The sequence below is a fragment of the Schistocerca gregaria genome, chromosome X, assembly GCF_023897955.1.
Source record: "Schistocerca gregaria isolate iqSchGreg1 chromosome X, iqSchGreg1.2, whole genome shotgun sequence".
Classification (NCBI taxonomy): Eukaryota; Metazoa; Arthropoda; class Insecta; order Orthoptera; family Acrididae; genus Schistocerca; species Schistocerca gregaria.
In genome coordinates this window covers 347,226,593-347,254,295 of record NC_064931.1, presented here as the reverse complement: position 1 = coordinate 347,254,295, position 27,703 = coordinate 347,226,593, and the positions used below count along the sequence as shown (strand labels likewise).

Below are 27,703 nucleotides of genomic sequence, written 5' to 3'. Positions count from 1 at the left end.
AAACAAACAGAACATCTTGTCAAATTTTTGTAAATATATTTATTTAAAACTTATGAATTTAATATACAAACTGTAGAAAAGCAAAATACATCTATGAAAATGGGAATGATGATTCTATTTATATTTAAAACTCAAGCAGTTTCCAGTAAAGCAAATTTTAACAACACATAAGACTGAAGGGATGCCAACTGCTTTCCCTATTACATCTGTTTTTGATTGACAGGATGCACATACCAAGGTACAAGGTTTAACTACATTCACATACCACATGCAGTGCACTGAACCCAAAAGTACAGTTCTTTTGAAACAGTGGAAACAAAATTTTAGCCAGTCTTCCACAGTTAAGTGTTATTGCTTAGTTAAGGACCAGTGAAGCTACAGAAAATTGCGATTAAACATGAATATTCAAATCTAAATTTTATCAATTTTTTTCAGTAAGCAAATAATAGGTACTACTCAACAACAAATTAGAAACTTTGCTCATACAATGATTCATATCAAAATAGAAACAACAGCATTAGTTTTAAATGATTTATAGAAATTGGGTGGCTTTCTCAAATTCATACAGAATCTACGTTAAGATAACACTGAGTAAAATTAACTGTGTTGAATGCTTCTCCAACTCTGTTGTGCTCAGTTTTTTTAAGAAGCAATGCACCACTATTTCATCCTGGCCACTTTTTCAATTTATACACCAACACAGAATATCTTAACTACTATTAAGACATTAAAAGTCAAGAAAAATTTGAAACAAAAGTGATACTTCTCAAGGCACACACACAGAACAATGTTTATCAAGAACATGACGTGCTTTATACTACATGACAAATTGTCTGAAACACACACACACACACACACACACACACACACACACACACACACACACACACACACACACACAATCAATTTGCATATTTAAGAAACTTTAGGAATACACTTAACACACTAACCAAATGTGTGTGCAAGATCGTAAACCACTGAAATGACAATTCTGTTTGAAGCCCCTATTAATTTAAAAATACACAGGAAGGCAACAATAGCTTTCAACACTTCTTTAAATGACCATTTCTGTTCCAGAAGTATTCACATTATCACTTAATATGTAAGTGAATTACATTAAGAGCACTTTATTTTTCCAAGCTAATTCCATTGATACCAATTGAATAATCACCAAGTTACTTTAACATTTTATGCTTCTATTGCTAATTTCATATCCCCGAGATGACAGTTTTCCTAATTGACTTTGCATTACAAATGATATACATCTGGACAGACTGAAAACCAGTAAACAATATTTGTGAAATTTTAACTTTTCACATTTTACTAATGCAACCTAAAACAGTAGACTGCCTTTGACCCATTTTATTAAGTGCCACAAAATAAAACTGTCTGCTAGTACAAATGAAACATCTTCACTTTACCTATGATACTGAGTATCTGTTCATTGAAGCTTTGATATATGGTGCTTTTTCCTTCACACTATTTTTTACTGTTCAATTGAAATTATGCATTGAAACTTAAGGCACTGTTATGAAGGCCTTCCCACCCAAGTAATTTCATTTTAACAATGCATGTAGTCTCTACATGTTGAACTCTGCATTTGTGTGTAATTGCATATGACAGAAAGTAAATGCAAAGGTCACTTAATAACCAAGGAAAATTAACCCCAAGCACAAGCAATGAGTAAGTAGTACAAGGAAGTCCTTGCCAATGTACTATGAACTGAAGTAAGCTTATCTGAAAATGCACCATTTATCCATGTGTCAGAGGGCTTTACAATTCATTATGATGAAATGTTATCCAATATCTTTGCATATGATTTAGACAACAAATTCTGCAGCAAAAATATCAGTTTCTTTTTTGCCCTTCAGTAGAATATGTATAAGAATGTTGTAAAACTATGAGAAGACAAAAGCCATGAAACCAGCCAAACACTGAAGTTCTGAATCTGTTTGCAGTGCCTAAATGTCTTCAAATGAAGTACCCCATAATAGATTACATGTAACAAAGGAACAAAGAATTTCGACCAGAATAATGAATATATATATAATCATTCATGACTGGCCCTTTCAGAATGGTAATCATCGAGAAAAGTCTAACCACACTAACTGCAAAGATCTTTCCAGAACAACTTATTTATTATACAATGCTGTCACAACTGACCACTGCACTGCCAGATGAGAATCAAATTTAAGTACTCCAACTGGCCTAAAGGAACTTCTGAGACAAAACAAATCATGATAAGATAATGATGACTAAACAAAAAAATCTTTTCAGATCAAATATCCAGCTTTCAAATTTTAACACTCCAAATGGTACATGTGCACTTACAAAAGAGCTTCCACTATATAAACTGTGCAGAAAAAAGTTATTGAGAGTAACTGCAAATGGTGTTTATGATGATACAGAAGGATTTTCAATTACAGATTTATAGCACACCAAAGCTTTCATTCAGCTTATTATAATATACTGAATTTGCAAAATAACTACATGTTAGGAGCCAATTTATTTTCTACAAGCCTGCCGAATTGTGCAAAGCAATCTTAAGCAACACACATGCCTTCTCTAAGGCCCATTTCAACTCATACCAACCACCATAATGACACACACACACACACACACACACACACACACACACACACACACACACACACACACACACTTAACTTCAATATCACAGATTTCAGTCTTCAGAACTTGCTGAACATGGCTGAAAGGAGTTTGAAAGAAATACTTTTGTTCAGGGTTAGATCTCCAGACATTGCCTCAAGCAAGGCTGCCTCTTTTTGGCTACACAAAAATAAAGTGGGTGTAGTAGTACTCATTAATCAAAAAATAAGAAACAGTTCAGTTTCAAATTTCAGGACAACTGCCTGACACTGTGATATTAGTAGTTTGAATTCCTTTTAGCTAGCTCAACTGAGCACTGAACCTGCCACTAAGGACATAACCAACCTAAACTGTTTACAGAAAAACAACTCGTGCCATGGCTTACATTTCACTGAAATGTCTGGCAGAAAAAATTTAACAAAAACAAAAAAATACCTAACTATTATGGACGCCAGTAACATGACAATCATTCACACACTTCATTCTTATTACTTATCCCATAACAATCTTAATTAAATATTTTAATGTGATCACAGACTATATCCTAACTGTACATAAATATTAAGGAGTTGAGATTGTGATGTAAGCAGATTTTCATATCTGTAAGCCAGGATATTGCTGAAATATATTAAATTGGAAGTTGAAAAATATGGACCAAAAATAGTCATTTTTCATACAGTACATTGTTAATATCCAGGTGGTAGCTTTACTATGCAGACAGTTTTCATCATCACATCGCTATAATCTGCATTTACAACTGACCTGTCAAACATTCTCAACAAGCTAAAATGTTGAAAGAGGAAAAAAATATTATGAAAACAAAACAGTGTGTTACATCTTCTTACAGCAACAATTACAATTTGTGGTTGCACATAGAATATAAAAATGTGCAGTGAATGCAACTTGTGACTTATTACATACTTTATATGCTCTCAATTTGCCTGGAAAAACATCTATCCACAAATCAGTGTCAACTCTGTACAGTAACCACAAAGCAGACTTGAGCAAAGCATTTGCAAATACACTGATCAAAAAATATACATCCGTAACTGTACAGGCAGGCATGATGTAAATACATGAGAATTTAATCTCATCACAACCACCACTGACATCTCAAAATGTATGCCAATTAAGCATTTTAACATCTATACCCTAAGTTCCCATAATAACAGACAGTGGTCAGTAATCAAGACAATTTTAACTATTATTTTACGTGTAAGTGAGATTCTATAAATGTACTGGAAATAGGACCTATAAACATTTGTTCCAGAGATTTCTGTATAAAGTAACTTTTACACAAGCAAAATATGACCTCTTGATATTCCAATTCCAAAATAATGACACAGTCAATTAAAGAGTGTGATAGTTCCTTTCTGTACGAGCTTTGTAGAACTTGAAAGCCACAAATCCAATTGCCATTGTGCCCAAAGAAAGCACAATTCCACCTGAAATTTGAAACAAAAATGTTAGTCTGAAGACTTATTAAAATTACTATCAAATTTCATATTCACATTAAGTTATAATTTACAACAGGCATGCAATATTTGATATTTAAGTTGTTAGTGACTAAAGGAGTACTAATAGAAGTTTTCCACAACCTTACTGCACTGTACACTGAATTTACTTTCCCATAAAATGTCTATACTGAAGCAAAAAATTCAGTCAACTTGCTTACAATAAACGAACTTTTAATATTCCTACTAATGAGAAAAGTCAACTCACTAATCACAAATTTCCCTCACCATAATAAATCCTGCACAACATATTTCTGATGTAATTTTAATAACTTCGCACAACATTACTGTTCTGTACCTCAGTAAAATTAGGTAGGGTTAGAAAGCAAACCCTATGTTCTCTTATTCTGACACCATATCATGTTAGTTTTAGGTGGGGACAGGCTGCTTTGAGCTGTAGTTGCTCTAGATGTTGACTGATACACACTTAGTGATAGATGTTTCACCACCAGGTTAAGCTCGGCACCTGGCATTACTGTCTGCTGTGGTCACCAGCAGCCACATAGTATCAGGCTACTTTTATGGCAACGCTAACCATTACTGAATGCCTCAAACATTTTTATTCAATTTTTTTGCTTTGCATTTTGAGTTGCCTGCTGCTCATTCTCTTATTTTAAAAGAAGTCTCAGATCTGTCACACAGTGATTGCATTGTGACCTGTGAAAAGGGGTCACTGGTCCGCTTAAAATGATGCACAATGTGCCACAATGCCCAAGGTGAAAAAATGAACAGAAAGAATATCTACACACTATCACACAGGCCCATAAAAGAGCAGCCACCTACACTGGCTAAAGTCTGTGGCACCTAAACATTATTAGGAATTTTGTCAGCTCTCATCCTCATGAACTGTCAGACTGCTGGGAAGAACAAGCCAGTTTCAGTTACATCTGTGATCTGTACTGTAAAAGTGTATAGTTGTTTATATTCAACACTGCAGCAGTTAGGTTCGAATTACTTTATTTTTATTTGGAGATGGGGTAGTATCTCTAGAAATGACTCAAGTCTAAGGGATTTGTATGGAGATCCATCTGTTCCCAGAAGATGGCAGCACTGCTCTGGCAGTCATGTTTCCTTGTGCACATTAAGAGTATTAGGGGTGCTTCCAAATAAAGACTTATCTTGACAAGTCATGGGTCAATAGCAACTTAACATGGAGCTGCTGTTAGCAGAAATCTAAAGACTTCATGGACATCACAGTGTGGTGAACTGCCTCCAGAAGAATGATAGTGGGAACAGTTGGATCAAGAAACAGATCTGATGCAAGCAGAGCTAAATCTGAACAAGGAGAATATCTTAAGCAAATTAATTCTGCGAAGTTCAAGGAATGGTTTTCAGAGATGGTGCTTCCAAATCTCCTGCCCAATCCTGTCACTGTTAATGTTTTCTATTGTAGGCAAGCGGACAAAATGTCATCAGCGAATTACTCAAGGCTGCCGACTGAATGGTTACAAAAGAGGGGGGTAGAATGCAATGACAACATGGCAAAGGCTGAGATATATGCCCTAGTGGAAGTACGGAAACCTCCTGAAAAGACAACTTTGACAAATTAGCTAAAAGCCTCAGAAGCGGCGTGCTTTGCATTCTGCCAGACAACAGCGACCTGAGTGCAATTTAACAGGCATAAACAAAGATTAACTATAACAGGCAACGTAAGGTGTCTTACTAACATGACCGCATAAAACCTTCAGGAACACTTATGCTGTCTTTCATTCTGTTACTGCAAATGACTGGTAACGGCATTGCAGGAAAGTGCAATAGGTGGAGCTTGACTGCAAGAGGCACAATGGTGTTATGGACCTAATGAGGACATGCCAAAGTACTTACTCTTGTAATGACTCATATTATACAGACATCAGAACATAAGTGTTCATCTTGCAGAAAGGGAGGGGGTGGAGGAGAAAGGGAAGAGAGAGAGAGAGAGAGAGAGAGAGAGAGAGAGAGAGAGAGAGAGAGAGAGAGAGAGAGAGAGAGAGAGAGAGAGAAGAGAGAACAGTAGGACCATGAAAGTGATTAACCTAAGTTGTCAAATATTTTTACACTACATCTAAGCACATTAGAAGTCTTATTTAGTTAATACCACTGGCTGTCAAATATACATAATTTGTTTTCTATCAAACATAATTCACCTATAATTTTGTATTGTTTCTGATAACTCATACAGAGTTTTTCTCAATAGATGATTTAGTATTCTTTTCATAACACATTTCAAAAGATCATTTAACCAAGTTAGGAAAGGGGACCTACAGTTTGACAAAGAATCTGAACCACATGTCATTTCAGGTAAGTTTTCACTCTAGTGACAGGTGAAGTCTTGATTGCAGAAGCAGAGAACATGGGTGCAGGCTATTTGTCCTTCAAGAGGAAGGCACAGATTGACCCATACACTGATCTGTCCTCGACTGGTCAAGGTCCTCATTTGTTGCTTTCTGAGGCAGCTGCCATGATAGTGTCTTAACTAATCGATGGTACTACACCATAAAAAGAAAACAAAAATATTCTTACAAGTCATCCAAAATCAGATCCTAGAACAAAAGCAGTAAAGCTAAGAACATGTTATGGCCATTTATGAACTACAAAATAAGGAACCTATTCACTTACCCGTATCTGAGAAGTGGGTAGAGAAAGGGGAATTTTATTGTTCACATTTAAAGAGTGTTATGTAACTGTAACCAATGAAACTTCATGCCACATTCAATGATTAGAAAAAATAATCCACAGCCCACCAGACTAGCAAAAAGGACAAATTCCTTTCTTTCTAAATGGAATGTATGTCACAAATGCACTGAAGCCATCCAGGGTCAACAACTTTGTGAAGTTAAAGAGAGGAATTCAACTGTGCAGAGCCAATGGAATCAGTTTAGGAACTAGACACTAAAAGCAGAAGACGAGTTCTGCTATCTAGGCAGCAAAATAACTGATGAAGGCCTAAGTAGAGTATATAAAACAGACTTTAAATGGCAATGAAAGTGTTTCTGAGTAAGAGAAATTTGTTTATATGCAATACAGATTTAAATGTTAGCAACTCTTTTCCGAAGGTGTTTGTATACAATATAGCACCACATGAAAGTGAAACATGTGATGAAACATTCTAGACAAGAACAGACTAGTGGGTTTTGAAATGTGGTGCTACAGAAGACTGTAGAAGACTAGTGGGTAGATTGTGTAACTGATGAAGGACTACTGAATAGAATTTGTGGGACACGAAATTTGGGGTACAACTTTCATAAAAGAAGAGGGCAGTTATTGGAAACATTCTGAGACATCACGTCATCACCAATTTAGTACTGGAGGGGAGAGAGGTGTGTGTGTGTATGTGTGTGTGTGTGTGTGGGGGGGGGGGGGGGGGGGGATGGTAGAGGGATATCAAGACATGAATACCATAAACAGATTCAGAAGGCTGTAGGTTGCAGTAGTTATTCAGAGATTAAGAAGCTTGCTCAAGATGGGGTAGTATGGGGGGCTGTATCAAACCAGCCTTCAGAATGAAGACAACAATGATAAACTGAGGACCTGGAGGAGATCTGTGTTACAACAAAATTTACACAACAAACGACAAATAAATTTACATACGAATTCTGCAGTCCTAAATTACTTCTGAACTACATGTGACTTTGAACACCTATGATAAAACAAGAACAGATCATTTGAGATGAAGTAAAAATTTTCAGTTACAGATTTATATCTAGGTACACCTGATTAAATTGTGCGACAAGTGCAGTATCTTAGATAAGTACGATTAAATAGACAGATGGAAGAGGCTACCTTCCAATGGAACTTATGCAAACATTTAAATAAATGTTGCTGGTATGAAGAAAGCAAAAGAAAATCTCAAATGAGACAAGGTACCAATTAAAAGATAGGGTGGCAATAGGAACAAAACAGTAGGCTGAATTAAGCTTCATTATTATTTTAAGTCTTCAACAGTACAAGAGAAGATAGTGAATTTTGATTTAAGATGAACAATCAGAAACAATGAATGTATAAAGGAAATTGAAAACGGTTGGCTTATTTTTTGTGGCACAATGGCCAGGTGCAATTCTTTGAACTTGACAGCAATACAGTAACTTGCATCTGTGTGCCCAATCTGCAGTATTTAACCAATTGAGGAAAGGGGACCTACAGTTTGACAAAGAATCTGAACCATGTGTCATTCCAGATAACTTTTCACACTAGTTACAGGTAATGTCTTTATTAAATACAGACTGATAATTTATGTAGTTCTACCAGGATTTTACCCCAAAACCTCCATTTTCAGGCAAACACTTTGCCACTAAACCACTTGGTCTGACACTGATAAACTATACATTTTATGCAGCACAGTAAGCAAGAAGATGAAATCTTAGAAGCATGCCAAAATCTCTAAATATTCAAGAAACAAAAAGACTAGACAATGAAAACAATGAAATTCTGTAATTGATATGGGGTATATAAATTCAAGGTATGAGGAATGACAGAACACTGAGAAATTGTTTGAAAAGTAATAATTATATAGCTGGAGGAAAATAAGTAGATTCAATCATGTATGATGAGTTAACCACCAGCCACTTGAGGAAATGGCAAGACCATTGCCAACTGAGTGCTTTTAAATTAGTAGCATCGCCCACTTCTCTCTAACCTTCACTCTTACTTTCAGACAGTCCTCAGCCAGGGAAAATGAAGGGGAACATAAAATGTCTGTTGCCAATAGCATTACACTGTTATTGAGAACAGTGAGGCAGCAGTGCATTAGAAATTTAGAACTGGACAAAGCTAATAACAGATTGAAGGCATCTAAAAATGATATCTGTAGTTTACATTCAAAACTAGACAAAGATATAAGTGGTATAAATGCAACATTTGACAAAACTTCCAATAAAATTAGTCGTAATATATATGACAGACTAAACTGGACTGGAGAATAAACATGATTATGCTCTACATAATTAAACAGACATCATTTAAAGCTTCCAATGAAAGTAAACTAAAAGATGTAAACAGCTTTAGAGGGGGGGGGGGGGGGGGGGGGGGGGAAGAGACTGTCCACACAGAATGAGTATCAAGGGCAAAAGAATTCCTTATTAAGTAAGTAAAAGCAGTTCATTCCTGTCAAGTAAAATCTCAAGCATTAACGAAGTGCTGATAAGAATCAGTTAAAATTAAATTTTGGGGAACCTGGACTTAGAGGTGGGTAATTGAGGTCGGCAAGTACATGCTGTAGTCAATGAGAAAAATTTAGTGAAACAGTGGAAAGTATCAATATACGAATTCAGTATTACTGCAACTGGAGTAATTTAGTGTTCAAAGTGTAAATAATATTGTAAGCATCATATCTAATGAAGTTTCATTTGTTAACTATAACAATTTCAACAACTCAATCAAATTTTAACATACATCCTCTATTTTTACATATAACCTCATGGTTTGCCAAATCCAGTATACTATTATTTTCAAATCATATAAAACAAAAACTTGTTAATCCATACTGGCTGTTCAGTCTGCTGAATCATGTCGAAAGATTAGCACTTAAACCAAATTTCAGGTAATTCTTACTAAAAACTAAAATTTGGTGTTTACAATCCATATTCCATATCTTATTCTCCACCTAAACTGAAATATATACGTATGTAATGCCATGAATTACAGTATTTTCCATTACACACACTACATAATTTTTCACAATGTACTGTAATGTACTTTCGGAACAACGGTCCAATCACTTGCTCGCTGCTCATGTGTCACTTCCACAGCATAAGGCACAAAGATGGGGAACAAGATTGGTTGGTCAGAAGACTGCATACAGCATGGGACACAAAATAACAGTCTACAGAGCTGTCTGTGTATGTGAACAATGAATTTGTTTTCTCTTTCACTCCATGACTCAATATGCTGCTGAAATAGAAACTAGCTCATAATGCTCTGACACAAACGAAAGCAGCAGATTCTACATATGGTTGACAGTGGAGAGAAGGCTAGAACATGGTTTCAGAACACTTTCAGAGCCCGAAGTCTACTTGCTTATCAATGGAGGATTCACTGTTTGAATGGCTCAGACATAGGCTTTCACAGAAAATCCCATTTTTCAGCCCTGTGCTTCAAGGAAAGGCTCACTACTTACCAAGAGAAAGGAAATTTCAGAGTTTTTGTGTGTCCCAAGGGCTAGCTATGGCTTTTGCAGGAGAGGTGTAAAATCAGTACTGTCAGTACCTGTGGGGGAAGCACAGAATAAATGAGGAAGATGGCGACGAGTGGGTGTGGGAATTTCAATCCAACCTCTCTCTTTGTACGACCCGAGGGGTGTGTTCATATGGATTAAGTCAGAAATTTCTATAAATTGGCGCCCAAAAAACACTACATGTCAAGGACAAAAAAAAGTCAAAAATGCCATAGAGAAAACAGGTCTTGCATTGCAGTTTGGTTAGTTCCAGCAAGTTCAAATTACGAACTTTGTGAAAATATACAAATCCACTTTGTTTTAAAAATGTTGACCTATTCAATTTGCCATGCCATTATGAGAACAACAGAAAAACTTGGCTGACCAAGTCTATTCTGTAACTGGCTCTTGAAGGTTCAATAACCAATGACTGCAAGGGAGATAGTTTGCTAACTTTGGAACACTGCTTGTCATATCAGTTCAATGAACTAGAACTTCTTAATATAGAAGGAGTCTTCTTACCAGCCAATACCACAAACTGTCTACAGCCCTGGATCAAAGCATAATCGCCTCAATGAAGTGTAATTACAGACACAGACTTATCAAGGCTGCAATCAGTGCACTAATTACAAGAAACAGTTACATATTGGAACATACTGCAAACTATACACAATGCATCTGATGCTTGGGATGAAATTACAACAGACACCATAACTGTTATAAGAATGCCTGGGCAGCAACTGGTAACAATGCTTAAACTGAGGAGGAACCCTATGAGCCAATATCTGAACTTCCTCATTATGCAGAAACAATCTTGGAAACTGATGCTGCTCTTCTACAAGCTAACAAGTTAGGGTCCTCTTGTACTGTCAGAATGGACACAGGCAGACATCTGTGCTGCTGAAGAAATCATTTCTGTTTATGATACAGAAGAAAATGATGAAGTGTGTGTTATCTTCTGAGGACAAAGATGAAGGTATGACACCACAATCAAGCTGCAGTTGCACCTGCTATTCACGAGATTTGCATCCACTTCTGACATTTCCATGTCATTTCAGGATGCTCTGGATGTGTTACCTTCAGAGAGTGCCATATTATTATGACCAATAGTTTAACAAACAATTTTTTTGCAAGTTTTTATTTAAAAAATATGTAATAGATATGAATTATTGTTAACTAAAACATGTGTTCTGCTTAAAACTAAGTGTGTTTAAGAACACTACATTAAAGTTTTTTTTTAAGATTGTCATTTGTTTTATTACATGACATACTAATTCAATGGGGACAATATTGTTCCACAATATGTACATACTTTTACTGTCTGAAAAAGAAACAATAAGAATTTGATAGTACGCACACACACTTTCTCAATTAAAGTAATGTCAGAAGTACTACAGTACATGTACAGTGTAGTTATTTTTATTTTTCTGAGAGGTCATTACAACAGAACATCCTCATTTGTTGGTATCCATAACACACAAAAATATATTAACAGTGATGTTTACTCAAGAACCTCATTAACTCTAATTCTGTTAAACTGAATTGGCTGTTTCTCAGTCTCTTTAAATTCAGTTAAAGACTGTTCTGCGGTAGTTGGTTTGAAAGGGAAAATTCCCTTTGCGCGGAGTCTGCTTAAATGGTTGCTTATGGATGGTTGCTTTTGTAATTCTTGGGAGTACAAAGTCATCTTTGGAGAAATACTGGTCTAAAAATTAACAAAAGATTAAGCGAATTTTGGGGAGGGGAAAGGTACAATTCTCAGGGGTGAAACTAAAGTGTTTTATGATTGCTGGTGCAAAATTAAATAAGTGCACAAGATTTGTATTGCAAATCTATAATGCTGTTACTGGAAAACTAGTTCGCCTCCAAGAGTAAGACAGTTATTACCTACACCAAAGAACAATCCAAGTGAATTTTTAAATAGTGTTAGCGTAATGGAGAGGGTTAATATTACAAGAGAGGACAATAGAAGGAACTAGAATTCAGCATACCTACCCCTGCGAGACTTGGTGAATATAATACATAGGACACAATCAGGAATGAGTTTAGCAACTGCAATTTTTGTTGGTTGGATTAAAAGAGGGGGAAAGGGACCTTGTTCTGAATAAAACAAACCAGACTGATAACTCAAAACAGAATGAAAGGAAAAATCACAAGAACGATGAAGGGCAACAAACATGTAAATGGACAAAAAGGGGACAAGGAAACCACAGAAACACAAGAAACCGCACGAAGAGATTAAAACGATAAAGTAGGTTACCATGGCTGGCTGACCATGAGAATAAAAAGGAGAGGCCAGCCACTCCGCAACACATTAAAACCTTCACCCTAGAAGCACTAGGCTGTAGGACACAGAGCGACAAAGGACACATGTTAAAACTTTAATCAGATAAAACCCACCCTCACGAATAAAACAAAACTAAATCAGCCAATGATAAATTGTCCAATAAAATTAGCTGCAACGAGTACAGTAACCCAAGATTTTGTCACTGGGCAAAGTGGGACAGTGTACCACAATATGGATCACTGTCAACCGGGTACCACACCGACACTCAGGTGGGTCTTCACGGTGCAGAAGGTAACTCTGGGTTGTCCAAGCATGGCCAATGCAGAGCCGGTAGAGGACAACTGACTCCCTGCAAGAGCCCTGCATGGAAAACATCCAACACATTGGTGGTCTCCTTAATGACACACAGTTTGTTGTGTGTACTGTTATGCCATTCCATCTGCCAAAGCCGAAAAATCCTACGGCGTCAGTCAGAACACAGGTCAGGATCAGAGATGCCAATCTCCAGAAGCAGTTTCCACTTAGCCTGTTTGGCCAGCCTGCCTGCAAGTTCGTTGCCTGGGATGCCAACGTGTCCTGGGCTCCACACAAACACCACTGAACAATGGGCCCAGTCCAGGACATAGATGGACTCTTGGATGGACGCTACCAAAGGATGGTGAGCGTAGCACTGCTCGATAGCTTGTAGGCTGCTCAAGGAGCCAGTACACAGAAGAAACAATCCCCTGGGGGAAAGTGCACAAGAGATGGCCACCAGCTCTGAAGCAACACACTGCAGCCATAGGGCAAGGAATGCTGTTCATACGGCCTCCGTGGATCTTAAGGTCATGCAAAAGGCCCAGACAAATCTGAGGCCTACGTGTACACCATGGAGGTGTATGCGGGTGGCTGTAAAGGAAAGGACTCCAGTTCAGACAGAAGGAATCACATGCAAATCAACAATCGTTAGCCCTAACCTGGGCTGCCAATGAACTGCCACAAGTGGAAAAAGGAGATGAAATTTGGATGCTCAGGATAACTATGAATGTGTGCAATGTAACTGGTGAGCAGTTGCACATGTCAGCTCTGCAATTGAGGGACTCTGGCCTCCACCAAGACACTTGTCACCGGACTCTTTCTAAAAGCTCCCGTTGCTAGGTCAACGCCACAGTGGTGCACTGGGTCCAGTACACACATGGCTGAAGGTGCCGCTGAACCATAAACCAGACTCCCATAGTCAAGGCGGGATTGAACAAGGGCTTTGTAGAGCTGCAGCAGTGTAGAGCAATCTGCACCCTAGTTGGTGTGGCTCAGGCAGTGGAAGGCACTGAGGAGCGGCCCCATGACTGCACCTTGTGAATGGCTCCCTGTAGGGACCGCTCAGCAACACCAGTACTGGAGGAGCAGTATGAAATGCCAAAGCAATCTACAAACAGAAAAGGTGAGACTGACGGCCCTACAGCTGCTGCTAGACCATTAATAGCCACTAAGAATAGCGATACTCAATACGGAGCCCTGCACACTACCATTCTCCTGAATACAGGAGGAAACTATGGGAAGCACCGACTTTGACACGGAAAATACGGAGTGACAGGGAGCTTTGGATAAAAATTGGGATAGGGCCCCGGAGACACTACTCATACTATGTGGCAGGTATATGCTGTCGCCAGGTTGTGTTGTATGCTTTACGTAAGTAAAAAAGGGCAGGATCCAGATGTTTGTGTCTGGAAAAGGCTGTTCGGATGGCAGACTCGAGGGACACAAGATTATCAGTGGTAGAGCGACCCTGGCAGAAGCCTCCCTGCCATCGAGCCAATAGGCCATGTGACTCCAGGACCCAACCCAACTGTCAACACACTATACGTTTCAGCAGCTTACAAAGAAAGTTTGTGAGGCTGATGGGCTGGTAGCTATCCACATCAAGGGGTTTTTGACCAGGTTTGAGCACTGGAATGATGATGCTCTCCTGCCATTGCAATGGAAAGATGTCATTGCACCATATCTGGTTGAAGATGACAAGGATAAGTTGCTTGTAGTCAGACGAGGTATGTTTAATCATCTTAACTGTGGATCCAATTCAGCCCAGGAGCTGTGTTGGGGCAATGTGCAAGAGCACTGAGGAGCTCCCACTCCACAAGTGGTGTGTTATACAGTGCACTGTGGTGTGTGGTGAACAAGAGGACTTTCCTTTCCATCCGCTGTTCAAGCGAAGTGCTTGACAGCAGATAACACGCCATTGATGTTAATGGCAGGGACACCTGTTGGGGTGTGGTACACAAAAAGACGTCTGATCTTTGTCCAGACTTGAGAAGGTGATTTATGGCTCCCAATTGTTGACACGTACCCCGTACCTCTCCCAACACTCATGTTTCTGTCATTTTTGTAAGCGGGCATGCATAGACAGAGCTGCTTAAAGGCTATCAGATGCTCTAGGGAAGGGTGCTGCTCATGCTGCTGCAGAGCTCGCTGACGCTCCTTAATTGCTTTAGCAACTTCTGGCAACCACCAAGGGACTCTTTCGCCGGGGCATCCTAAAGAACAAGGGATCGCATTTTCTGCTCAGAAACGATTGTGGTAGTCACCTGCTTAACCATCACATCGATGTTACCATGTAGGGGGAGAGCCAATGGTGACATCAGAGGTGAAAGTTTCCCAGCCCACCTTGTTTAAAGCCCATCTGAGCAGGCGTCCATGGGCCTGATGCCGGGGCAGTGACAGGAAGCTGGAGAAGTGGTCACTACCACACAGGTTGTCATGTGCACTCCAGTGGATAGATGGGAAGTCCTGAGCTGCAAACTAATAAATCAATGGCCAAGTAACTACCTCAAGCCACTCTGAAATGTGGCGGCCCCAGTTTTTAAGGGGCAGGGGTTGAACTGAGACAGTAAAGTTTCGACATCTCTGCCTCTACCAGTAAGCACGCTGCCACCTCATGGGTATTAAAATATCCCTAACGTAGGAAAGGTTTAGGTAGTTGATCAACTAGTGCAGTTAATACATTCAGGGATACTGCACCATCTGGAGGAATATATACACTGCAGACAGTTATTTCCTGCATCATTCTTATCCTGAAAGCCACAGCTCCAAGAGGGGTTTGAAGGGGCATAATTTTCACTACAGACTGAGTTTAGGACATAAATGCTAACTCCACCTGACATGTAGTTGCTGTTGTTCGTGTAATATCCCTTATAGCCGCTGAGGACATGGGTCCACATTGCCGGGAACCAGGTTTCCTGGAGGGCAATGCAGAAAGCAGGTGTAAAGCTTAACAGTTGCTGTAGCTCAGCCAGGCAGTGGAAAAAACTTCCGCTATTCCACTGGAGGATGACATCTTGAGACTGGGAAGGCATGGAACATTCACTGAGGCAGTTTACACCTCAGGATCAACTGCTGCCACCAGCGTTTTGATTGAACTATCTATATCCATTGTGTCTGAGGGTCTAGAAAGATCCAGGTCCTCAGCGGACACCAGACTCTCCACCCCATTTTCAGACACAGAGCTTGTAGGTAGCACTGGAGTGGGTGCCACACCAAGTCCCTTGTTCTTTGAGGTCTTATTTTTCTATTTCTCATGTTCCTTGGGTTTCCCTGGCTGGGAGGACTTCACTGAATCAGTCTCCGGAACTGAGGATGAGTGTGAAACCACACGACCAACTGCTTTTTGGCTCTTCAGCCACTGGCGGCTGTCATCTTCCCCACTAGCAGGAACATGGGAAGGGAGTGACCCAAGGGACCCCTTCATAGCAAGAGGGGACGAAGAAGCCTTATGCTTCTCTGACTCGAAGTGGAGACTCAAATCCCCGATGGTTGGGGGGAGTGTTGCTCCCAAAGTAGGTGGTGCGGGAACAACAGGGAGTGAAGTGCCCCACTATCAAGGGGGCAGGTGTAGTCACCCGGTTCCGAGAGGCGACAGGAATTCGAAGAACTGATGGGGCAACAACTGTAGCGGCGGTGTATGAGGTGGTCATAGCCACATGATGTAGGCGCTCAAATTTCCTCTTAGCCTTAGTGTACATCAGTCAGTCCAAGGTCGTATGTTCCACGATTTCCTCTCTTTCTATAAAATCCTGCAGTCTGGCGAGCAAGGTCAATGACGCTCTCCACAGTTGACACAGATGTCAGACGGAACACAGAATATTGGGACGTGAAGCACCTCCATAATCCCAACAGGTGATGCTGGAAGTACATTGGGAAGACATTGCCGAACTTCCAGCACTTACAGCACCACTTCGGGGGAGAGATAAATGGCTTTACGTCACAGCGGTAGACAGTCACCTTGAACTTATTGGGTAATGTGTGACCCTGTAAGGCCAAGATGAAGGCACTGGTCGCAATTTGATTATCCCTGTGGATGTGCCAGATTAAATGGACACCTCGTTGCTCTAAACTGGAACGCAGTTCATCGTAAAATTGAAAAAGAAGGTCCCTGTGAAATGTGATACCCTGGATCATATTTGAGCTATTATGGGGCATGATAGAAACAGACGTCTACCAGCTTGTCACAGGCGATTAGTGCCTGTGACTGGACAGAGGATGCTGTTTTGGTGAAGACTGACCCCGACCGAATTTTGGACAAGCCCTCCACCTCCCCAAACTTTTTCTCTAAATACTCCACAAAAAGCTGAGGTTTCATTGACAAAAAAGATGCCTATCAACTGTTGTACATTCAACGTACCGGATTAAGTAAGCTTTGCTGCCATCCTCAGCCTGGCGTTCCTCCCATGGTGTGGCCAGGGGGAGACGACGATTTGGCGTCTTATCTCTTGGCCTTGAAGTTAGACCTTTACCGCTTAGAGACTGCTGGTGTCTGACCACCAGCGAGAGACGACGTACTATATTTCATGGCATGTAATCCAACCTGATGCCACCTCCTCCGAGCAGGGGCCCTCCCAACAGGTGCCACCCAACCGCAGCAAAGGCCACCTGGCAGGATGGCCATTGCCACGAGTCTATGCCGCGGGGCGACAGGCATCTACTCCTTGGCATACGTGGGGAGTTAATGATGCAGTCATCAGCTGGGCGATCCGTGTGTTGTCAGGGGGCTACAACCAACAGGGTATATGGTGGCCCCCACCACAACAGACTGGCTACCGTGCTGGATATGAGGTGCAAAGTAGTCCATGGTCATCGTCGGCACAGAAAGTGACGCTGCATAGTGCATGATGGAAAACACGCAGGAAGGTGCCCTCATCCAAGAGATGGAGAACAGGTGGAACTGCAATGCAACGACGTGAAAGTGGGCTAAAGATCTCAATGCACGATGGACACGATGCACAATGCAATGCACCCTTCTCGATTGGCTAACTCTTTGCGGAAAATTTTGAAGAATGGAGGTCAAACCCTACAGGGGACCATCACATGACGGCCACATGTCTCACTCCTTTTGGTCTCCTCTTACAACAGGCAGGAATACCTAATCTAACCCCGGGACCTGCAGGGTGAATCTGCAATTTTAATGAATTTTATTAATGGTCAAGTAATCCAAGATGCTGCCAATGTGGGGAACAATTATAAAAGTAATCGTGAAATTAAATATTTCATCAGTTGGAGCCTGCAATAGGGCAAAGCCAAAGGGCCACCAATAATTAATACTCAAGTGGCTGAAAGCAGAATCAAGGGAACAATCTTAAATTAAGAATATCATCCTAAGAGAAACATATGCAGCACAGGAATAATATAGTGACTGCAATAGAAAAATGTTAGAGGTGCATTGTTTCATGGTATGGTTAACAGTGGAATATGAATTACGAGTATGTATTTTTGAAATTTCCTGGTAGATTAAAACCATGTGGCAAACTGACTCCATTACAGGACCTTCACCTTTCACAGCCAAGAGCTCTACCAACTGAGTTATCTTAGCACAACTCACAACCTGTTGTCATTGCTTTACTTTTAGCAGTGCCCTACTTCCTACCTTCCAAACTTAATTCTAGAAACCCCCAGACCATGGCTAAGCCATCGATCCACAGTATCCTTCCTTCCAAGCCTACTAGACTTTCAAGTTTCACAGAATAGGTCCACGGCATTTAGAATGTAGGAGATGAGGTACTGGCAGAAATAAAGCTTTGAGGATGGATCATGGGTTGTACTTAGGTAGCTCTGTTGGGAAAACTTGCCTGCAAAAGGCGAAGGTCACAGGGTATTGTCCTAGTCTGGCTCTCAGTTTTTAATCTGACAGGAAACTTCGCACGAGAGCAAATTACACTGCAGAGTGAAAAATTCATTTTAGTTTTGTCTGTCTTTGCACTAAAATTAATCAAAAAATGATTTTAGAGACCTAATTTTTGATGTGATAGAGAGGACTTTGACAATGCTGAAGAGGAAATCTTTTGAATTTGTCTGTGATTGTAATCACAGAAGAGTCTAAACTGGAGAAATTATGGAACAGCTCAGTTTCTAAACAAAGAAACAAGAAAGTAAACGTCTTGAGTGTCAACTATAAAAGGAAACAAGTTTGTTACTTCAGATATTTTTTCCAAGAGAAGAAACTAATGAAGATTGTTATAAGAAGAAAGAAGAGTTTCATTCAGTTTTATAGGTACATAGAATATTTTGCAATCTTTTGGCTACGTATCTAGGACAGTGCTGCTTTTTACGACACTTCAGCTCATAACCTTACAGCCAGCTTCAATATTTAGACCAGTTGACAACACTGCGACTGATGCTCTTGTGGCCAACAGTTATCATGCACACACATTTAGTCCACACTGCAGTGTAGCAGCTTTTAAATATCTTCTCTAAAGTGGAGATTTATTGTACACTGTGCCAGCTATTTTACTTTGATGGGCAGATTCTCTCAGGAGTTTTATACATGTGTATTTCATTCTTTTCTGTGCTGGAGGTAGATTCACTACAGGCTTTTTAATTTGATTGCTTTATCTGTAAGTCTGTTACTTTATTATTGCAATAATCACTATGTGGACGATGTAGCCTATTCTACACCATATTTTAAATCTGAGACAATGCTATGCTGATTAAATTTATATGTTTTGACGATGCAATTATGGCCGTATCACTTTAGGACATGGTGCAAAAAAGATATGAGGATGGTCATTACAGACTGAAACCAGTCATCGTCTAAAGAATTCATTTGTGATCAGAGACTTGAATAAAATAGCATTTTACAGTATTGACTCACTGTTTGTACACGCAATTATGTCGCAGTTGACAAATTGTGAAGTTCGTTACAGTGTGGTATTGAACATAAGAATTGAAGACGTACTGTTGTACTTCATAAAATCAGTGGGGTATCAATAACAAGGGGAGGGGAGGGGGCTAGTTTCAGTATAAATGAACTATTTATGACAGTTGCAATGCACAGCTGATTACAAAACTTAACTAGCCAAATGGCAACTTCCTGCACCCCCTCCCTCTCCTCCCCCCCCCCCCCTTTCGTGGACATTTCTTACTATTGCCAATCTATTTTTATCCTATACTTCTGCCCTTGTATGTTACTTTGCTACCCTAATATCATCCTTGTTTGATACTAAATATTCCATCTTAAAATCTCTTTATGCAGACAGTCAATTTAAATGCTCTTCCGAAGTACTTTGCTGTCTCAGAATTACAATGTCATCAGCAATGGTGAAAGGTTTTATTTCTGCACACTAAACTAATTACTTCCCATATTTCTTCTGCACCATCATATGAACCACAAAGACTGCACATGCACAAACACCTACACATCCTCTCCCCCACCTCCCTAACTGAAATGTTTATGTTGTGTCACACAGCACCATCAAAGTAATTAATAATATAGATCCAAAGTTTATTAACATCCCCAAATGCTTTAAGAAGTGCCTAAAAAACTCGTAAAATTTATTATAATTATGCATTTGCTATGTAAGTGTGTAAATTGCCTTGGTACAGTACATCTTACATCTAGTAAAAAAACAAAACAGGAAGGTATCAAAAGTTAAGATTGTAAGATAACATTAAGAATTAATTTGATAACTAGATTGATTTATCTTAATAATTTGATGTAGCATATTTCTTCAAACATAGATTCTGTTTACTCAAAGTTATTATTGAACTTTGAATTTTTTTGTAGTCAACCCAGAATTTTAGATAGCTACTGAGCAACAAATTGTGTTCCACCAAGTGAAGAGAGTAGAGTACCTGAATTCTGTAGCAACATTTGCTACCAATTACAAATTAACTCAGTAACTTCACATCTACTTGTCATAGTGTATGCCACATAAGGTTTATAACTGAAACAGCAACCAGCCCCACATATGGTTTAACAATTTATTTGGATCAAGTCATGACCAGTTTTGAATTTTTTTTCCACATCCATCTCCAAATTATTTTCACACACTTTTTTCCTTGCTGGGGCCTTGCTTTGTGTCCATTACTGGTTTGCTGCACTGCTGTATACTTCTGGGTAACTAAATCACTTTTTGTTATTAATTTTAAAATGAATATATATTTTATGTGCACTATCAGAGTGGTTCAGTTATATGAACAATACATCACACCATTCGGTTTAATGGCAGCACACAAACATTTGCAAAGCATAGCACAGCTTCAAATAACTAATGTAGTTAACAAAATGAAGACATGTAACAACCATCTGAAGAAGAATCCAAAACAGGTCACGATCTGATCCAAATAAACCATACTTGTGGCTGCTTGCTGTTTCAATTATAAACCTTACAGTATTACAGCCACAGTTCTCAGCAAGTCAAAATAGCTCTATATAATGCATATTTTCAATACCACCAAGCAACCTCTTATTGTATCAAGGTTTCATAAAACATTTTACTAGAACTGGACAAAGAACAAAGAACATTGTTGAAATACATAGCTCTTTCTGAACATACAGAAGACAGGCCACACAAAATATCACCAAAAGGGTTTTAAGTAAATTAGAGCCAGTCTGACAATTCAACTTGGTGCACCACACCCAGGCCTTATAAGAACACATTCTGCAGGTTAATGTCACACAAATGAAAAGGCATTTAATTTCTAAATGAGAAAGCATGTAATAACTACTGCGGAAAATAAATCTTACCAATGAAGCTTGGGCCATCAAATCTGCGATCTTTTACTGGAATTGACTGAGTTGACGTTTCTACAAATGGGATTGCCGAAGTAACAATTGGTTTTGATGATGTTGACGCGGGTAATGGAGTTGGTTCGGTATTCGATGAACTGTTGGTTGTAGTTGTACTAGCAATGGTAGTCGTAGTTTGTGATGGGTCAGAACTTGAGCTCTGAGTTGTAGTATTAGTAGTAGTAGTTGTTGTTGAACCATTATGGGCTTGTGCAGAACCATTCATACTGGTAGGAGCTACAGTACTTGTGTTAATGCTGCTGGATAAAGTGGTACTTTTTGTCGCGTCAGGTGCAAGAGTTGGCACTTCCCCATTTGTAATTACGGTGCCTCCAACAGGTACTAAGGTGGTTGAGCCGTCATCACTTCCAAGTTTCCCATTATTCGGCGGTACAGCGGTTTCACTGTCTGAAGTTTTATTCTTTGTCGACGCGTCGGGTGCTGTAAAAAAATAATATTGAAATGAGTCTAGCGTTAAAAATTCTGCGCGAATCTCTTTGACAGCATGAAACAAACGCATACACAAGAAATTCAGAAATTAAACCAAAGTGCGAGGTAAATATGAAGTCACTGTATCAACAACATTCCCTTTAGTTCGCATGCACGAAAATCAGGTAATTTTTTAAAGGACAAGCAAAAACTGGATAAACGGGGCTTCTCACACGTAACTTACGTCATTCTGACACAGAGACCTCTGGAACAATTACAAAACAATCACGACTGCAAGATACTCACAAGCTTCAGCAGGTTTAGCTTCAACATAATGAGAAATGGCTAGAATGGAAAGAAAAACCACTATAGGAAAACCCTTCATCTTTACTGACACGATGCTTACGACGCACGACTTCTGACACGCAAGAGCAACTTCACTCATTCACCACTACAGCGAATCCTAAGATTCTAATAACTCTATCACAGATGTTTATTGAGATCATTCAATAATTGGGAACAAAGGGCGAACTGCAATTGAGAGAAATTTAATTACTGTGTCGTACTGCACGCACGTTACCAAACTTTCTGTAAGTCTTTTTAATATTACAACAAAAATAAAATAAACTTATGAAGTATTAATTCAAGGAGAGTGAGTTGAGAGTGAGTTGGTGTGTGTGTGTGTGTGTGTGTGTGTGTGTGTGTGTGTGAAATTAGGGTTTTTATTTCAGAAAAGTGCGAATGAGAACAGATATTCTGAAAAGTGTTATTCCTTTTACAGAAATTTCCAAATTACCCGAGCAGTAGCTGATTGTTTTATTATCGTTGACTATCGTTTTTAGCAAAGTACACATCTTTGACTTTCTTCTCTTTCGGAAAGATTGTATTACTAACAACAAAGATTTGACGTTTCAAGATTTAGAACTCTGTGTTAGGAATCTTTCTTTATGTTGGAGTCATAAATATTGTAACACAACTTTATAACTATGGCAACAGATGAAAGGACTACTTTTGTGAAGTTAGAGGCGTTGAAAGAAATCAGGTATTGTTATAAACTGTAGTAATGATAGGATAATATAAACATTATGTGTGTATTGCAAGTTCAGTGGTACACAATTACGATCTAGTGTAATACTGTAGCTGTTAGTAGTATTTATAGTTATATGCAATAAACATCAACATCTCTTTCGTTCATATATTTATGACTGATTATACGGAAATATAATATATAGTTATGTCCGGAATTGTTTTCGTTTGTAAGAGGCAGTAGACAGAAGTGGAAAAACGTTATTTAGTGAGGTGTGGTAAAGAATATGAGCAATAATTTCATTTATGTGTGATAGGTAGGCAGTGAGACAGTGTGGTGGTTAATGTATTGCAAATGTTTCAGAAACTATTCGATTATTAATTCAGTTTGTGTTACGGAATTGTAGTAAGCAAAAGCCTGGATTATAATAAGAGTTGGTAGCCTACCATAGTATGTTAAGAATTTATTATCTACGCTTCATGTAATTTACCAGCATGAACTCCGTTCGTAATTGAATTAGTTTTATATGTTCTTTGGATCATATTCCCCATCTGTCGCCATGTTGTTGAACGTCTCAGTAGATTCATAAGTAACATACCTGTTCTCTGCGAAGAAATATTTACATGTTGACCATCGAAGTAAATGGATTTTTTATTTTAATCCTGTTCTACAACAAACTTTGATAATTGTAAACCATACATAGCATCTACTCACCAATTCATCTATGGTGTAGGAATAGCAAAAGACAAAGGATTTGGAATTGTCTTCAACGGAAGCGCCCGATTCCACCCGTCTGCTTGACCCCTACCTAATGGTGTGTGTAACGTCATTATGGCTCGCAATTTTTCAGTTAGTTGCGTTTGGAGATGTTGTGTTGTTGTTGATGGTGCCGTCTGGTGGTGGATGTAGACATGCAGAGTTTAACTTGTGGTATCAGGTTCATTTGAGTTTTTGGTTGTCATCATGCTAATGTGGTTTTGAGTTTAGGTAGTTAGTGCGGTTACATGGGTTGTGGAAGTGTTTTAAGTGAGTGGTTAAGGTTATATTTTGTTTATGTGATTGGCGTTTTTGGAAGTTCTGATTAGTTTGATGTTTGTTGTGAGGAAAGAAGACGTACTTATTTATTGCTTATTCATTAGGTATGAATATGACAGTGAAGTTCATAATTGTCTTATTACGTTCTGAGATGGGTGATGATATGTCTGTCATTCAGTTTCTGCAGATGTTCTGTTGTATTGCTGAATATGTTACACATTAGTTTGGTGGTGGTGTGTGTGTGTGTGTGTGTGTGTCATTGTCATTTTGTAAATGCTGTTAGTAGCCATTCCCGCCACAGGCCTATTGATATTGTCATGGGTCAAAGCAGATGGTGGACTTCTGTAATGACAGTTCTTTTATCTTCCAGCTACTTTAATTCACGAGAGAAGTGATCACATTCTTTTATGGCTTCATGCTTTGCCCCCCTTTCTGTTCAAGAGTAATGTTGTGTATCATGGAGGGTATATCTCTTCCTGGTGATAATATTTATGAATGATCTGTCTGTAAGAAGGGTAGCCGAATGATCCATAAAACTACTGTCGAATATCCTTGATATCCATTTGTTGTAGAATCTTGTAGTATAATCTAAGCTTAAACATAATGGGGTATCTCAAACAGGATGACCACCTCCTTGCAAACCATTATGGATTTCGAAAACATATGTCATGTAAAACCCAACTTGCACTTTTTCACATGATATCCTGAAAACCATTTATCAGGGCAGTCTGGTAAATGCAGTATTTGTCAGTTTCCGAAAAGCATTTTGCCTAGTACCACACCTGCATGAAAAGTGTGATCACATGAAGTATCAGATGAAGTGTGCAACAGGAGTGAGGATTATGGATCAACCGAAGCATCAGTTTCCACAGGTCGGCTTTGGCCCGTGACATAAGGCTGTTGTGTGTGATGTCACGACGGCGCGTAGTTTATTTTGTGAGAGTGGCGTGTTCATATGTATCGTTTTGATGTGATTGTTGGTGCTCTCTGATGGTGTGTTTATGTGTTGGGTGTTACGTGATGTTTTTGGTGTAGTTTGAGTGTGTGGCATGTTTATAAATGGCGATTGTTGCGATCAGTGGTTCTCTCTGGTGGTGTGTTTATAGTTGGCGTGTTACGTGGTGTATGGGGTTCATTTGAGTGGTAACATTGCACGTGTGTGGTATCGGTGGTGAATGTGCTTTCAGCGGACTATTTTTCAGTGAGTTAACGATTTTGGTTTTGTTATGTTGACGTTATTGTAGTTTGTGTCTTTGGTAGACTGTATGGATATGACTGACAGTCAACAGTTTTTGGTTGTCTGCAATAATGGGGGACAGTGCGTTGTCTTTTATAAAAATTTCTTCAGCTATTCGGCCTGTTGGCTGAAGTCGTGAAGAAATGATGCTTACTAAAGTTCTGACGCCTCGGATCAGGGAGATGATGTAAGGATAATACGTCAAGGGAAGTGTTAGATTCCAAATTTGATTTTATAGGCATGTTTTTTGGTGGTAGTATTAAGTGTGGTGGTGGTGAAACTTTTGAGACTTGTAGTGTGGTATCAGTAGTAAATAGTGTTTCAGAAGACAAGATAAAAAGTAGTATACACTGAATATAAAAGTAATGAGTCACAGTGGGAATCTGTAAACTCATAAATAGACTTTGATGTAACACTTTGTAAGGACATTAAATGGGATGATCACATAAGCTGTCGAGGATAAAGCAGGTAGCAGACTTTCTTTAATTGGCAGAATACTTGGGAAATGGATTCAGTCTACAAAGGATAATGCTTACAAATCACTTGTGTGACATATCCTAGAATACTGCTCATGTGTGAGGTACCTGTACCAAGTAGGACTGCAGGGGATATTGAATGTCTACAGAGGGGCAGCATGAATGGTCACTGGTTTGTTTGACCCATGGGTGTCACTGAGATGTTAAAAGAACTGAACTGGCAGACTGTTGAACGTTGATGGAAACCATCCTGAGATAATCTACTTAAAGTTTCAAGAACTGCCTTTAAGTGAGAACTCTAGGAGTATGCTACAACCCCCTACATATCACTCCCATAGTGATTGTGAGGCTAAGATTAGATTAATTACAACACTCAGAGGCATTTAAACAATCATTTTCCCCCCCACTCCATACATGAATGGAATGGGGGAAGCCCTAATAACCAGTCCAGTAGGATGTACCCTCAGATACATTTCACAGTGGTTTGCAGAGTATAGATGTAGAGGTTTTTATTTTCAAGTAGGTCCCAATTCTTCACAACAAACATTATACAAGAGAAATGTATTTTGAAGCTGTTGTTAGTAAGCCTAATGTTTTACACAGTTGCCTAGATGAAGTTCTATATTGTCTTTGCAGCACCTTTCTGTGCAATGAATACTTGGTCTCTATGTATAGAATTGCCTCAGAAAATTATTACCTTTTGTATCAAAGAATGAATGCTAATTTTATGTTGCTGAGCTCGTGTTTGAGAAGATCCATAATACATTATTTCCAATTAAACTTCTAATTTCTATACACACCTAGAAATTTTGAACAATCAGCTTAACATGTTTCATTCTGCTGGTTGTGTGGCGTTGATCACATATCTTGCCTTATATAGGACTGAATGAACTGAACTTCCTCTAAGTGAATTATGTGATAAACTATTTACCAAGGACTAGTCAATATTATTTGTGAATATTTAATTTTTTTGTCATTCCTGTTGACTGGATTATGAGTCTTCCATCTTTGGCAAAGATCACAGTAAGATGGAAGGTCACTTACACAGGGTGCCCAGGAGGAATGGTCAATATACACAGATATGGTAGGAATGACATAGCAAAGCTAAGATGTATAGTAAACATTGGCTCTAAAATGCATACCTTAAGAGCTATGTGCGCTTCTTTAATAGAAGACATGTGTTTCATATTAGTGAAGATTAGCAAGTGCTTACAGCTTTCAAGGTAGGCATTATAGAGCCTTTCTATAGTTTTGATTCGATACTACCCCCCCCCCCCCCCCATGCAATATGGAAAGCAAAGAACTTTCAATAGAAGAAGAGATTTGTTTCAGAGTATCGAAGATGAACTGGTGCTCATAGCTCTTGAGGTATGCATTTTAGAGCCCATGTGTTTGCTTTGAATAATTATTTCTATCATGTTCTTGAATATTGACAATTCCTTGTGGGACATCTTATATATACCAAAAACAGTAATCGTCCAAGAATCAAACCCTGTGGAACACCAGTAGTAATTTGTCCCTATTGAGAAGAACATTTGCTCTCTGTTGGTTAAATATGAAGTGAAGCACTTAATATAGTTTGATAGGCATTAACTTAGTTTTAAGAATGTTGTGATTTGCACAGTCTAATGCCTACACAGCACAAAACATCTCAGTACTTGAAATCTTGTCATTTGGGTCTACTGTAAATGGCATGTCCAGTGGAAAGGTTTTTTCTGATCCATATTCTCATTTACCCATTACCTTGTCCAAACCTTTCGAGAAGGAAGTTAACAGTGAAATGAGGTGATTCTTACTGTATCCTACCACCGAGATTCCGGGGTTACCAGAAGTTGTGATTCTGCCCGTCTGCTTTGACTCGTGGCATCATCAAGGTAGCACACATCCTTCTCTCAAGCACATACATTCAGTCATGTCAGTCATT

The 27,703-nt window shown here is 39.0% G+C and overlaps 2 protein-coding genes across 3 annotated transcripts in view; one reads left to right on the top strand and one right to left on the bottom strand.

Moving 5' to 3' along the window:
- Positions 1–16: 16 nt before the first annotated feature.
- Positions 17–22,489, bottom strand: LOC126298527 (sialomucin core protein 24-like). The gene is made up of 3 exons (XM_049989887.1): positions 22,311–22,489; positions 21,534–22,016; positions 17–4,055 (listed from the first exon to the last, which is right to left on the bottom strand). The coding sequence occupies exons 1-3, from the start codon at positions 22,447–22,449 to the stop codon at positions 3,961–3,963; spliced, it is 717 nt and encodes a 238-aa protein (XP_049845844.1). The 5' UTR covers positions 22,450–22,489; the 3' UTR covers positions 17–3,960.
- A 357-nt stretch (positions 22,490–22,846) lies between these two features.
- LOC126298525 (zinc finger C4H2 domain-containing protein) overlaps positions 22,847–27,703 on the top strand; it is a 132,607-nt gene continuing 127,750 nt past the window's right edge. Inside the window, exon 1 of one of the 2 annotated variants that reach the window (XM_049989885.1) lies at positions 22,847–23,046. In XM_049989885.1, coding sequence (XP_049845842.1) covers positions 22,991–23,046 — 56 coding nt within the window. In that variant the 5' untranslated portion in view covers positions 22,847–22,990. Of the gene's footprint in view, positions 23,047–23,642; positions 23,846–27,703 lie in introns of those variants that run through there. The other variant, XM_049989886.1, reaches the window with a different exon arrangement.